The following is a 15,272-nucleotide window of genomic DNA, read 5'->3' on the forward strand; positions in this document are numbered from 1 at the left end:
TATCGAACCCATTCAAACTGTGGCTGTAATCCTCCGCGCGAGGGGGAAAGTAGTCCCGTCCTCGCATTCCATTTCTCTTCTCGCGTCGCGGATATTTTACTTTCTGAATCCAGCGGGACTCTCAGTGGGGCCTTTCGCGGAATGCAGGGGCAGAGGCTGCGGGGGGCGAGCGCAGGTGAGGGGGGTGGGGGCCGCGGCGAGGGAGCGGGGGGGAGGGCAGCTAACTCCTCGCTATTGCCTAGAGAGATGGATCATGGGGCGTAGAGAGATTGCAAACCTCAAACCACGTACAGCGGGCGATACGCGTCAACCGAACCTGACCAACGGAAGCCCGGAGCCTCCCCCTCCCCGCTCTCCCGCCCCCGTCCCTGGGACAGACAGGAGATCCGAGCCAACCGCGCTGCCGCTCGCCCTCCGAATCCCGCAGAAGCCAATGGAAGCCCGCGGGGGGCGGAGCCAGCCTGCTTCGGGTTGGGCTGCGCGCGGCTTTCCCCCTCGGCTCGCCCCAGGCCCCGCCCCCCCCGCCCGCTCGCGGCTCCCGGAGTAGTTAGTGCCAGTGAAGTGCGGGCGGCGATGAGAGCGAAAGTTGCGCTCGGCTCGGCGCTCGGGGTCTGAAGCGGCACCGCGCTCCGCCCGCCAGGCCACCCCCGGCCCCGACTCGCGCCCTCGGGCTTCCAGCGCGCCCGCCCAGCCCCGCGCCCGCCCTCGCTCTCTCCCCCCGCCACCTCCCCCCCCCCCCGGCCCGGCGCCCCCTCCTCAGGAGCCGCGGGGCCCCGCCGCTCTCGCCCGGCCCCGGCCCCCGCCGATGCCGGCCATGGTGGAGAAGGGCCCCGAGGTCTCAGGGAAGCGGAGAGGGAGGAACAACGCGGCCAGCGCGGCCGCCTCGGCCGCCGCCGCCTCAGCCTCCTCAGCCTCGGCCGCCTCCGCCGCCTCGACCGCCGCCTCCGCCTCGACCGCCGCCGCCGCCGCCGCCGCCTCCGCCTCGGCCGCCGCCTCGGCCGCCGCCGCCCCCAGTAATGGGCAGAATAAAAGTTTGGCGGCGGCGGCGCCCAATGGCAACAGCAGCAGCAACTCCTGGGAGGAAGGCAGCTCGGGCTCGTCCAGCGACGAGGAGCACGGTAGGTGGCAGCCGCCCCGCGTCGCCCCCGCGCCGCCCGCCCGCGCTGACCGCCCTGCTCTGCTTCCCCGCAGGTGGCGGCGGCATGCGGGTCGGACCCCAGTACCAGGCGGTGGTGCCCGACTTCGACCCCGGTGAGTAGCGTTCGGGGCCCCGCGACCCGAGGGGGCGGGGGCCGTCGGGCAACTTTTCTTTTTGTGTGTGTGTCGGCCCTGCGGTCGGCGGGGAGACCGGCGGGGCGAGCGCCGCGAGGGAAGCACGCCGAGCGCGGTCCGCCGGCGCGCCGGGGAGGGAGGCCCGAGCCGCCCCCGGCCGGGTCGCCGCCGCGGGCCCACTGCGCCCCGGGGGGACCGCGGGCGGCGTCGGCGCGGCCGCCCCTGGTCTGGGGGCTCCGGCCGGCCGGGGGTCCCGGGGCGGGGGTCGGGGTGGCGGCGCCGGAGAGTTAGCATACTGCGCGTGCCGCGGACCTGGGACGCCCTCGCCGCCGTCCCCGTCCCGCCGGACGTCGCCGCACCGGCCTTTCGCGGCCCCTCCGGCCCCCCGCGCTCCTGCCGCCCGGACTCCCCGCCCGGCCCGCGGGGGACTGGAAAAGCGACCCCCCACGCCAGTTAGGAAGCGTGCTTCCCCGAGGGCGCCTGCCTGGGAACTGCGGCTCGCTCGCGGCTGTCTGCTTTTGGGACCTGTTTGTAAATGTCCGTGTTGCCTTTTCTGTTTTGTTTTCCTTGAGGGAGGGGGTTTGAGAGAACACAGCCCTCAGGGCCGGCGGCCAGAGGACCGACGCCGCCTCCGAGAAACCCTCCATCCTAGAGGGGAGCCTTTACTTTCCTCGCCGCCCTTCTGCGTGGAAGCAAATTTAAAGTGGCACCAGAAAAAAAATCTAATCAGACAAAGGAATTCGTCAGATTTTAATGCGTGAGGTTCTAGCCGGTCTCCGTGCGAGACTGTTCTTAGAAATTGTTGGCGCAGAAGACGTTTGGAAGGACGTGGGTTTTATTTCAGAAATAAAATTCGAAGAGAATCCTGCAGAACTGGAGTTGGCAGCTCTCTGGCTGGAGGGCTTGAGAGCCGGAGGGTATCTGTGCGGGGTCTGCCACTAGTTTCTTTTTGAGAAAATAAATGCACACACGCTTTTCCTTGGAAACAGGACTGCAGAGAATTGTAAGGATCCAGTCCTTGAAAAAGGAGGTTGCTCTTAAGCTGTTATTAAGGTACTAAACTCTGGGTGTTCTTTGAAGTGAAAACACACAGGCAGCCCTGAGTGAGCTGTTGGGCACTCTGGAAATAAATGACCTTGCCCATATCTGCCTTCTAAATTTTAGTCTGTTGATTTAAACCTCTTAAATTTATTTAGTCTAACACCCAGGTTTGTATTCTCTTTAAATTCGTGTTAGTCTTTTTGATAGTTTCCCCTTCCCCCACATCTTCCTTTTTTGGTAGTGACTTCTCATTTACGAGAGTGACAGGATAGGACTTGGGAGACCAGGCTTTTTTCTCTTGTAGGCATGCCTTCTCCTTTCCTTGGTCCGCCACCAGGGGAAGCATACTGTTTTTTGGTTACTGTTGACCCTATCTTCATTTTGTAGGTCAAGTCCATCTACGTTTTAATATACAGGACATAAAGCAAAGGTTGTCACTAAGTTTCCCACACATATTTAAAAAAATCAACTGGCATAGATCTTTTAGTAAGTTGGTCGATTTTTAGTATGTGTCAGTTACATTAGTTTTGAAAGCTTTACTTAAATACTTTGGATGTGACTAAGGAAGAGGGCATATCTGATGGCAGCAACAGGAATTGGTTTTCTGACATTCTTCTATTTTTTTTTTTTGTTTGTTTAAGATTTTTTTATTTATTTGACAGAGATCACAGGTAGGCAGAGAGAGGGGGAGAGGAGGAAGCAGGATCCTCACTGACCAGAGAGCCCTATGTGGGGCTCAGGGCCTGATCCTAGGACCCTGGGATCATGACCTGAGCCGAAGGCAGAGGCTTTAATCCACTGAGCCACCCGGGTGCCCTTCTGACGATCTTCTAAATATGGATGTCTACTTTTGAATTGTTAGTACTGACCCTGACTTCTTTGGGTTTGTTCTCTTTGAAATAGCAGATGTAGTAGGATCATATTTTGAGCTGCCCTTGTATTTTTGATGGAATAGGTACAACCATAAAAATGCTAGAGACCTGGGGCGCCTGGGTGGCTCAGTGGATTAAACCACTGCCTTCGGCTCAGGTCGTGGTCTCAGTGTCCTGGGATCAAGCCCCGCATTAGGTTCTCTGCTCAGCGGGGAGCCTGCTTCCCCCTCTCTCTCTGTCTGCCTCTCTGCCTACTTGTGATCTCTCTCTCTGTCAAATAAATAAATAAAATCTTTAAAAAAAAAAAATGCTAGAGACCTGCCATTATGAAAAGTAAAACATTGTAAATGTTCTGCATAGTCTTACTGCCAGTTGATTGGGGTTTGGTATCAATATTTATAAATTTCCTATTGTGTGTTGTTTTACTCTGGAAAGGAATTTAACTGATAAATAATTTTAAGCCCTGTTTTGCCAGTCTGAGCATTGGGAATATTTATAGTTATGGTTGGAAATTGTGTGACCTTATTGTTTCCTAGTTTTTTTTTTGTTTTGTTTTGTTTTGTTTTTTAAGGTATGTTCTTATATAGAACTTAATATCTAAGAAAGGCGAGACTTCCATTTCAGATTAGAAATGGTACACCATGTTTGTTTCATGGCAAAAAAATTTTTTTTAGGTCTTTAGGCTGAAAGGTTCTTTCTGTGAGTACAAGCTAGGAATAATGCGGAATTGAGATTGTGATCGTTAGTGCTTGTTGTTTCTCCTTGCCTGAGTTTTAAATGCATTTTTTTTTTTTAACCAGAATTTGAAGAAGTGAGTGTGAAACTCCTCAGGAAGCCTTTTGTTCTTTCTTTCTTTTTTCTTTTTTTAAACCATCTCTGGTAAAGATGTGTGAGTGGAAGAAGTTGATTTTATTTTTTTTTTTTAAAGTCAGATTTTATTTATCTGTGGTATCCCAACTAGACCCTATTTAGGTTTAAAAGCAAGTGGTTGAAACTAGGAACACCTGACATTCTCTGTATAGTCCAAGGAAGATCCCCTTCTGTGATTTCTTTTTTTTTTTTTTTTTTTAAAGATTTTACTTATTTGTCAGAGAGAGAGAGAGTACACACAAGCAGGCAGAGAGGCAGGCAGAGAGAGAGGAGGAAGCAGGCTCCCTGCCGAGCAAGGAGCCCGATGCGGGACTCGATCCCAGGACCCCAGGATCATGACCTGAGCCGAAGGCAGTGGCTTAACCCACTGAGCCACCCAGGCATCCCAGCCCTTCTGTCATTTCTTACGGATAGTAACTGAAATGCACAAATGCACGGAGCACTGTAGTCCTAAAATGCTGATTCAGTTCTTTGCATCAGATAAGGATCCAGACTAGATTTGTGGACTGTGGTGTAACTTGGCAATTAAAATGATAGAAGAAGTTTTATCAATTAGTTTTAAAAACAAAGATCAGCATGTAGTTCTACATCTTAAACTTAGGCTTTGTTTCCATGTATGACATCCAGACCATCTTTCCATACCCCATGCTGTAGCGTATGCTGAGTTGTCATTGGTTTCTTTTAGAATTTAGTAATCATATATTAGAGTAAGAGGGAGGAATGTTTATTGTCTTACTTCTGGTTTGTTATTTCCCGCACTTGCAAAGCATAAATTAATTTGAAATGAGTAGTGTTTTTCTGTTAAAGATGTGACTGTTTCCATAATCTTACCAGTAAGCATCCAAAGAAGGAATCTATAGCCCATATATATATATGCCTACATAGCTACGTACCTCTCTATGTATGTATTTTTATAGCCTATGTATTTCTGTCATTGTTTGGTGCTTTTCCTCTTTGTTGTCTTCTAGCTGGAGAAACACAGTGACAGGATGTTAAGGTTGACTCAAGTTCTTTGTTTCCTGGAGCATGGGTTACTATATCAACTTTTATCCTGAGTTAGTTTTCAGTATCACAGTTTACTGATATTAAAACTGAGACTTATAGAAGAGGAAATTGTTAATGGTAAATACTTTTGAGATAATGGTCCTTTAAAAAAGCAACCTGTGTTTGGAACATTGAATCCAGTTAAATAGGATTTGAAAATTTGGGTTGTCATTGGCTTAACTGTCACTTCAGAATTGATTTCTACTAGTAAAATGTGTTCTGCTTTGATGAGGAATAATTTTACTGACCAGAGGGTCTTGACCTGCTTTTCATTTCTTTTTACTGGTGGTTCTGTGTTCCTCTTAGAACACATTATTTTCTATACTTCAGTTTCATTGTAAAAATCAGTTTTGTTTTGTTTTTTTTTTTTTTTTTTTAAGATTTTATTTATTTGACAGACAGAGATCACAAGTAGGCAGAGAGGCAGGCAGAGAGAGAGAAGCAAGCAGGCTCCCTGCTGAGCAGAGAGCCTGATGTGGGGCTCCTTCCCAGAACCCTGAGATCATGACCTGAGCCGAAGGCAGAGGCTTTAACCTGCTGAGCCACCCAGGCACCCCGTAAAAATCAGTTTTATAAGTATTCTAAAATTCACAAGTTAGGGTGAATGTTTTGTGATTTAAACATACTTTGAGGCAGTGTTCACCCAACCCTGAGAGGTTAGCGTAAAGATAAGTCCTGTGAGATCAGCTTTGTCAAGTCGTGTGGTAAGGACACACCTAGAACTGGTTGTGTGGAGATGGAATGCCCTAGGTCTGTGCCCAAGCAGGTGCTGAAGGTAGAGCTGGTCACGTTATCCCCAGGAACCTGTTTCCTCAGTCATAAATCAGGGGTTGTTTGCATCACAGATAGTCCGTGATTATGTCAGTTACAGTCCTCTCTGTAATTTTTTTTTTTTTTTTTTTGGAGATTTATTTATTTGAGGGAGAACATGAGTGTGAGAGTGGGGGGAGGGGCAGAAGGAGAGGGATAGAAGCATACTGCTGGGTGAGCGTGGAGCCCAAAGACCCTGAGCTCACTACCTGAGCCAGAACCAAGAGTCAGAGCCTTGACTGACTGTGCCACCCAGGCATAGCCTTCTTTGTAATTTCATGTTTCTTTCAGAAGCAGAGTAGAATAGATTGAGAGAGCCTGTGCTGTGAGAATCCTCAGACTTGGGTTCGGGTCCTGGTAGTGCCTCTTGCCAGCTGTGTGTGTTGACCCGGGCAAGTTACTTCACTTTTGTCTTCATCTGTAAAGCAGGTAATAAAACTTCTTAACTTATACATGTAAAATGCCTAGCACAGTGCCTGGCACACAGAGTGCTAAGTAAACATTTTCTGCTATCCTTATTCTAATTATCATTCATGTAACTTAAATTGCCAAGTAGTGGCCCTTGCATCACCTGCGTTACTGATAGGGAAGCCTGGGTTATAATGAAGCCATTAATTTGAACATAAGTCATGCATTGAGATATTTGAAGATGATTGCTCTTAAGTCACATGTACTTGATACAGCTTAGTTATATACCCTTTCCTGGAAGACGGAGGAGTCCAAAACATTTATATACCAGAAAAGAATACTGAGGACTAGGGAACATAGGTAAATATCTTCAGATCAAGCTTCTAGATCGTAGTAGACAGCTTGAATCCCTCCCTGGGCCAGGGGAAGTACACATTAACTAGGTTTTGAGTCAGGGAGTTTCTGCTCTAAACTTTGAGGTTCTTATCTTTGAGTTAATGCTTTCAAGGTGGAATTCTACCACAGTACTCCCTTCCACAGATGGTGACTGTGATTCAAAGGTTAGCTGGTTGAGACCGACCAGAACATAGTTGTTCTAAAATCAGTGTTAAGGGGTGCCTGGGTGGCTCATTGGTTAAGTATCTGACTTTGGCTTGAGTCATATCTCAGGGTCCTGGGATCAAGTCCCCACAACGGTCTCCCTACTTGTGCTCTTCCTCTCTCTCTCAAGTAAATAAAGAAAATCTTAAAAACAAAACAAAACAAAAAAAAAAACCAATGTTAACTTGTACTGAAGAAGTTTAGGCTTACTTTTAGAAAGTGATTTTCCTTGTCATTATAAGTTTCTGTGGGGCAGTTTAATTGAAAAAATCTTAAGTCTTTGGAGATGAAACATTAAGGTTCTATCCAAGTTACTGTATTTTCCCAGGTTGTCTTTTTATATTTTCTTTTTTGCTGCATAGATTTTTGTAATCAGTTTATGGTTTAGCTCTCACTTTTCTTCTGAGTCTTTCCTCAGAGTTTCCCTGCATAATGTAAAAAGAAATAGGCCTTGGGGCGCCTGGGTGGCTCAGTGGGTTAAGCCTCTGCCTTTGGCTCAGGTCATGGTCTTAGGGTCCTGGGATCGAGCCCTGCATTGGGCTCTCTGCTCAGCGGGGAGCCTGCTTCCTCCTCTCTCTATGCCTGCCTCTCTGCCTTCTTGGGATCTCTCTCTGTCAAATAAATAAATAAAATCTTTGAAAAAAAACAAAAAAATAGGCTTCTATATGTCCCCTACTCTAATGGAAAACAGTGATCTTTGCTAAGGTGTATGTAAGTTTGTATTTATATTAAAAACAGAACTTGAAATCACTTTCTGGGGGAGGAAATCTCTGTAGTAATGTACTAGAAGTCTGAATAAGGTAGATTGGGGATTGAATGCTGATTCAGTGATTTGGACAGAATTAATTCCTCCCACAGCTTTAAATAGCAATTGTGGAAAGTGTTTGTGACCCTAGAAATGATAGGGTTATAGTTGTAATATAACAGTTTCTTCTGTTTTTGTGTTTTGAATGTTTTATTAATACATCTTATCTAATGTCTATTTGAGTTTTATGGTTTCTTTGTTGATATTTATTATGCATTTTAAAAAAGATTTTATTTTTAAGTAATCTCTATATCTGACGTAGGGCTCGAGTTTACAACACAGAGATCAAGAGTCATGTGCCCCACAGTTGAGCTATCCAGACCCCCCGCCTTGATGATTTTTTTTTGAACGGAGTATTTTAAAGTTGGTTAAAGGTGGCAGAAAGTGTTCTTCTAAAATGTTTGAGAGAAATATTTTAGAATAACATTAAAATGTCATTTATTTTTAAGATTTTATTTGAGAGAGAAAGAGAGCGCCCACTGGCTGGGGCGTGTGGCAGAGGGAGAAGCAGACTCCCCGCTGAGCAGAGAACCCAATGTGAAGCTCGATCCCGGGACCCCGAAATCATGATCTGAGCCAAAAACAGACGCTTAACTGACTGAGCCACCCAGATGCCCCCCAGGCTCCCCTTAACATCTCATTTATCTTTTTTATTTTTTATTTTTTAAAATGAGTCCTTAACTTTATTATTATTATTATTTTAAAGATTTTACTTATTTATTTGACAGATGGAGATCACAGAGAAGCTGGCAGAGAGAGAGGAAGAAGCAGGCTCCCTGCTGAGCAGAGAGCCCAGTGCGGGGCTCGATCCCAGGACCCTGGGATCACGACCTGAACTGAAGGCAGAGGCTTTAACCCACTGAGCCACCCAGGCACCCCTTAACATCTCATTTTTTTTTTTTTTTAAAGATTTTTATTTATTTGTTTGACAGAGATCACAAGTAGGCAGAGAGGCAGGCAGAGAGGGAGAGAGAGAGAGGAGGAAGCAGGCTCCCTGCTTAAGCAGAGAGCCCGATGCAGGGCTCGATCCCAGGACTCTGAGATCATGACCCGAGCCGAAGGCAGAGGCCTCAACCCACTGAGCCACCCAGGGGCCCCTTAACATCTCATTTAAATGACATTTTAATGGAATGCCTGGGTGGCCCCTCCCCCCTGCTTGTGCACACTCTCTCTCAAATCAATAAAATCTTATAAAAAAAAAAAATGAGGGATGCCTGAGTGGTTCAGTTGGTAAAGCGTCTGCTTCAGCTCAGGTCATGATCCTGGGGTCCTGGGATCAAGTCCAGCATAGGGCTAGTTGGGTGAAAACTAGGGCTCCTTGTCCCTTCTCCCTCTCCCTCTGCCTGCCGCTCCCCCTGCTTGTGCTCTTTGTCTCTCTCTCTCTGACAAATGGTTAAAAAAGTAAATAAAAATAAAGTAAATGAGGTGTTAACAAGATGTTAACAATAAACCCTAAAACTCTTATTTTTCAAATTAGTTACATTCTTTAAAGATGTGGATCTTAATGAAAATTGAACACTAGACATCATTTTTGAAGTTTCTAGATTTTTTTCTCCATCAGTGGAACAAGAGTGAAAATTGTAATGCCCATGTAATCCAACCTTCCTCTGTCCTAGATGAGGAAGGTAAGAGCTAGAGAGATAAAATGCCTTATGTTTGTCTCTCTTTCAATATCTAATCATTGAAAGTGTCACAAGGTTGACTTGAGGCCATATGAGGCCAAACTTCAAACTTGGGTTATTTTAGATGTTGTAGAGTTTTGTTACTGGGTACAGTAATTGGGAACAATAATATGAGTTCAGAATTTTAGAATTTTAGAATGAGACGTAAGACATAAGAGTTTTAAAAGTTTAAAATTGAAGTAGCTGGATAGTTATTATGCATAATTTGAATATCTTTGAGTATTACCATTGGATAGGATAGAATTGTAATGATAGTTACTTAAAAAGTAATGTTTGTACCCAACACTGTGATTAATACTTACTATTAGGCTATATTTGTGTCAGGCGCAGCTGAAGGCTAATTCTTTCACTTCCTCCATAATCTGAAGTTGATCTGTATTTTTCCTGTGAGTTCATTTGCATCCTCTGAGAAGCAGATGCCAAGACGGGATTAGATGTGCAAGAGATTCATAGTGGTAAATGCCTGTGAAGGATAAAGAGGAGGGGAAGGTTAGGTGGCAAAAGCCTTCAAATGGGTATTGGTGTGACACCCTTGAAGGAAAACAGAAGGCAGGATGATTTGTGGTTGGATCCTAAGGTTGGAGTGAAGCTTGGAGAAAGTCTCAGCCAGAGAAGATTGTTGGTGAGAGGACTCCGTAGGGCAGGAGAGGCCCCGCTCAAGGATGCTTGCTGTGTTCAGTTATTGGCTTGGCGCTGGTGTGAATGCTGCAGTGGATCCCAAAGGTGCCAGGCAGATGGGACTGCCAGCTAATTAAACATCTCCCAGCACTCTCCCTTGAAGAGAAATCTGAGTGCCATGCTCAAGGCCTTCAGAATTCCCATGTATGTTTTTGTATTTTAATACATACTTATGTATGACTAACAATATGTTTTGTTATGTGAGAGTCTTTTTGTAAATGAAATTATTTTCTATATTCGTTTGCTTTGATGCTTCCCAAACAAGTCCATGTCCACTAATGAGGCACAGGAGTTCCGTTTTCACCCAACTAGCACTAGACTGTTAGATTGACTGACTGTTTTGCAGTGCTGTCCTTTTGTGGTTTATGTTGGCATTTTCATTTCATTTTTTTTTTTAAGATTTTATTTATTAGAGAGAGAGCATGTGAGCATACAAGTGGGGGGTGTGGGGCAGAGGGAGAGGGAGAAGCAGACTGCCCGCTGAGCAGGGAGCCCCCATGTGGGGCTTGATCCCAGGACCCTTAGATCATGACCTGAGTCTGAGGCAGACAGTTAATCAACTGAGCCACCCAGGCACCCCTTTGTCATTTTTCTAATTACTGGTGAGATTAATGTCTTTTTATATGTTTTTTGACTGCCTGGATTCCTCCTGTGAATATGCCTTTTGCTGTTTTTCTGTAGGGTGTTGGTCTTACTGATTTGTATGAGTTCTTTATTTATTTGGATACTAAATCCTTTGTTAAGCTTGCATATATAGAGGGTTTTTTTTTTTTAAAGATTTTATTTATTTATTTGACAGAGAGAGATCACAAGTAGACAGAGAAGCAGGCAGAGAGAGAGAGGGAAGCAGGCTCCCTGCTGAGCAGAGAGCCCGATGCGGGACTCGATCCCAGGGCCCTGAGATCATGACCTGAGCCGAAGGCAGCGGCTCAACCCACTGAGCCACTCAGGCGTCCGCATATATAGAGTTTTTGTTTTCTCTTTAGCATGTGGGGGTATTAATTGAGTTTTTTGATTAGGAAGGAATAAAAATAATATCCCTGATGGGACATATTTCTGCTTAAAGCCTGGCCTTGGAGTGTAGGCCCTGTAGTATTCATCACTAGGATTCTTGATTTGTGAGATGAATGTTACTGAGAACTGACATCTTTGTTTTGTTTCATTGTCATTTTGGTATACTGAACTATTAGCCCACATTACAGTGCCAGATGACTTGGAAAGCTCTGATTTAATTTCTGTCCAGCATGTAGTTAAAGCTGCAGCATGTTAGAGGTTAAAGTTAATGACTTTAGTTCCTGTAATGGTTGGTTAGTTTCTTACAAATGGTTAAGGTGCTAAAATTCATCTGTCTGATGGATTTGCCACTACTTAATGAGGGAATGGGTGAGTGTGTTGATGGGGAGGTAAAACTTGTCGTCATTAACAGAAAACCTTCAAAGGGTTGCTCTTTCAGTGCCAGGTCAAGGTGTGCTTACTATGGTCCAGTCTGGTTTGAACACTTTGTTAAATAATTTAACACACAGTCATAACAATCATATAAAGTTGTTCTCTCCATTTTCTAGATGAGGAAACAAAGGCTTATTGTTCTGTCTTAACCTAATAACTTGCCTAAGGTAGCGCATTCGAAGGTGCCATTAGTTGTAAGATGTGCCATTATTTTATATATCACCAAGAAAGGGAAAAGTTGCAGTTAGATTTCAGCTTAATATACTTCGGGGAGAGTCAGCCAGAAATCCTCTTTAAGACAGACACTTAGGTAGTAGTGCTGTGTTGGGTCTGTTGATTAGTTGCTTCCATGTGATCCAGGTGTTCTGGAGTTTTAGGTTTAGGATTGCCAGAATCCGTTTCATGTCCAGTTACATTGCTCTTTGGTCTGGCAGTGAAGACACAGATTGGTTTGGTCGATTGGCACAAACTGGAGTGAGTTGCTTTACTCCTGCATGTATTGAAATATAGTTGTCTTTGGAGCTTAAAATACAATTGTAGGGTTTTTTTGAGGGGAGTGGTTTCTTATGATTGTATGATTTAAGGTTATAATGGGTAGTGTTATGTTGGCTACCCCTTAGTTTAACAGATAAGAATATAATATTTACGGGCGCCTGGGTGGCTCAGTGGGTTAAAGCCTCTGCCTTCGGCTCAGGTCATGATACCCAGGTCCTGGGATCGAGCCCTGCATCGAGCCCTGTATCGGGCTCTCTGCTTGGCAGGGAGCCTACTTCCCCCTCTCTCTCTGTCTGCCTTTCTGCCTACTTGTGATCTCTGTCAAATAAATAAAATCTTTTAAAAAATATATAGTATTTAAATATTGCTTATCCCATCCTCCTGTCCATTTTTCCACAGGTTCACATTGAACTTGAGCTGTGGAGTGAATTTAAGAACCATGTCTTGGATAGTATGTGAAATGATAAATTAAAATATCTGAGAGAATAATTTATTTTAATTAATTAATTAATTTTTGAGAGAGTATTTTTAAAAACCTTTGATTTTACCTGTACCAGCTATCTGGTTAGTATTGTTCAGCAACTAATTTCTCTTTCTTGCATATTATTCCCATCCTCCCTCCCCTCCCCCCAGCCCCCCCCAACCAAACTATCCCTGCCTCTCATTCCAAAGTATATATTTCTTGGTGTTATTAGTTAATTTGGTTTTATTGTTCAGAGACCAGAGTATAAAGGAAATTGCAAGCCTTTTTCTGATCGACTCAAATGTGAGCTGTGTCATGTTTGATTTTATCATAGTGTAATTTAACTAAGGACCAAATTGCCTAAGGACTAACTGTTGTCTGCCGAGAACCTCAAGGATTCCTTTGTATTAAAGTGAAGCTGTTTAAGTAGTCTTGCTCCTAAAGTTTGGCTGTGAAATCTTCTTTTCCAGTTTCATCTATTGGCCAGGAAACACTACCTGATGGCCTGTGTCTGAAAAGGTTAATTAAAATTTCGAGGTTAGCTAAACATTAATATTTACCTGAACGTAGGGCATTTCTCTGTTGTTTTATACACACACGTGCACTCTCTCACTTAAGGTTACGTTCCTTCTTTACCTCTAGCGGCATGGAAGCTTTTGGACTTGGGGCTTGTTCTGCTTTCAAATTTAGCATGGACGTAGGGAGACCAGGATAGTAGAGAGTAGAATAAGGAATTAGTGTGGTCTTAATACTGTCCGAATTTTCTGGGAGCTAGTCGTTCCATGTACTTCTGCTTTTCTAGAGTGCAGTAGGATAGTTTTTAGAATCACCAGTTCAGGTTTAAATGTTTTAAGGCTCATTTGCTAACTTGTCACGGCTGAATGTGGTTCTGAGCCGTGTGCTTGGTTTGGCTGACTTTCCTTGAATAGGCATTTTGTAATGGACATTTAATAACTAAGCATCAAGTTCAGTTACTGAAGAAGTGAAAACCCAAGGAAAAATGAACTTTTAAATTGATGGTAAAAGCTGACTTCCCTCATTTTCTGTGCTTTTCTTACAGTGAATCTGTATAAATTAGAGGTGCACATCTTGCTTAGATACATTAAATTTTTTTTCTCAAGGTGAGATTCATGTGACTAAAATTAGCCATTTTAAAGGGAACAATTTATTGGCATTTCGTACATTCATTAATACATTGTGCAACCACCACCCTGTCTAGTTCCAAAACATTTTTATCTCCCTAAAAGTAGATATCATCCCCACTAGGTGGTTACTTCTCATTCCGCAGTCCCCAATACACTGCTGATAGTATATGGAGAGTATTGTGAGACATGGTACAGTGGGGTACCTAATCCCTCCTGTAGTGGAGGGCAGAGGAATTGAAGGAACCAGGAAGTTTTAGGTGATATGATTCTTTGAGCCAATCTTTAAAAAATAGTTTTTCAGGGGCTCCTGACAGGCTTAGTCAGTGGAGCATGTGACTCTGGATCTTGGGGTTGTGAGTTTGAGCCCCACATTGGGCATGGGGCTTAAAAAAATAGCTTTTCAGTGTTTATGGTTTATGGTGCTTATTAATTTTAAAGTTAATATTATTTATAAGCTATAAATATTAAAAGTTATTTGGAAAGTTCTAATCTTAAAATTTTCAATCCATATTTTCTTTTTATCTTGAGCTGTGTTGTCCACTACTCTATAAATTAATACAGCCACTATATAATATAATCACTACTCTGCAAAAATATTTAAATTTAAATTTATTGAAATTAAATAATTTTAAATTAAATTTATTGAAATGAAAACTTAATTAAAATTAATTTAAAATTAAATAATAAAATCAAATAAATTTAAATAAAATTAAATTATTAAAGTTGCATACTGGCCAGTTCAGTCAGTAAGAAATGTGATTCTTTTTTTTTTTTTTTTAAAGATTTTATTTATTTATTTATTTGACAGACAGAGATCACAAGCAGGCAGAGAGGCAGGCAGAGAGAGAGGAGGAAGCAGGCTCCCTGCCAAGCAGAGAGCCCGATGCGGGGCTCGATCCCAGGACCCTGAGATCATGACCTGAGCCGAAGGCAGCGGCTTAACCCACTGAGCCACCCAGGCGCCCCGAAATGTGATTCTTGATCTCGGGGTTATGAGTTCCAACCCTACATTGGGCATATAGCTTATTTAAAACAAAACAAAACTAAACAAAACATTCAGTTCTGTCATGCTAGCCACATTTCAAGTGCTCTATAGCCCTATGTAGTTACTGGTTACCATATTGAACAGTGCAGAATAGAATGTTTCTGTTGTCCCAGAAAGTTCTGAGATAGCAGTGTTAGAGATTCTGGTGACTTGAAAGTGTTCTTGTTTTCAATTTTTACAATTAGTTCAGAAGTTTTGCCTCTTTAATGAAAGTACGTGGTGAAATGGGATTTTGGTGCAACTGTTTAATATTATGATGGTTGTGTACTGAAGTCTTATAGTGGGGTATTTGTTTAAACAGTGTTATTAAGGAATTCGTAATGAGGTTTCTTGAAAGCAAGTAAAAACGGAAAGCTTAGGTGAGCTTTGTTTTCCAAGGTGGTTATTTAGTACCTAATTAAACCAGAATGGTGATTAAGATGTATGGCTATGTTGAAGATAATGTAGGACTTAAAAAATCGGCAGTATGAAGTCTCAGCCTGTCTTCAAAGATTAGGTTTCTAAAAAACAGCCTTATTGAGGTATCATTGACAAACTGTACATATTTAAAATGTACAGTTAGACATATGATAGGCTGATTGAAGTCCCACTGCTTA

At 43.8% G+C, this 15,272-nt stretch overlaps 1 protein-coding gene across 1 annotated transcript in view; it reads left to right on the plus strand.

The window, feature by feature from the left end:
• Positions 1-530: 530 nt before the first annotated feature.
• Positions 531-15,272, plus strand: part of RCOR1 (REST corepressor 1) — a 120,366-nt gene continuing 105,624 nt past the window's right edge. The window contains exons 1-2 of the mRNA XM_047735775.1: positions 531-1,118; positions 1,192-1,251. Coding sequence (XP_047591731.1) covers positions 806-1,118; positions 1,192-1,251 — 373 coding nt within the window. The 5' untranslated portion in view covers positions 531-805. The remainder of the gene's footprint in view (positions 1,119-1,191; positions 1,252-15,272) is intronic.

Source organism: Lutra lutra, chromosome 7 (assembly GCF_902655055.1).
Source record: "Lutra lutra chromosome 7, mLutLut1.2, whole genome shotgun sequence".
Lineage (NCBI taxonomy): Eukaryota > Metazoa > Chordata > Mammalia > Carnivora > Mustelidae > Lutra > Lutra lutra.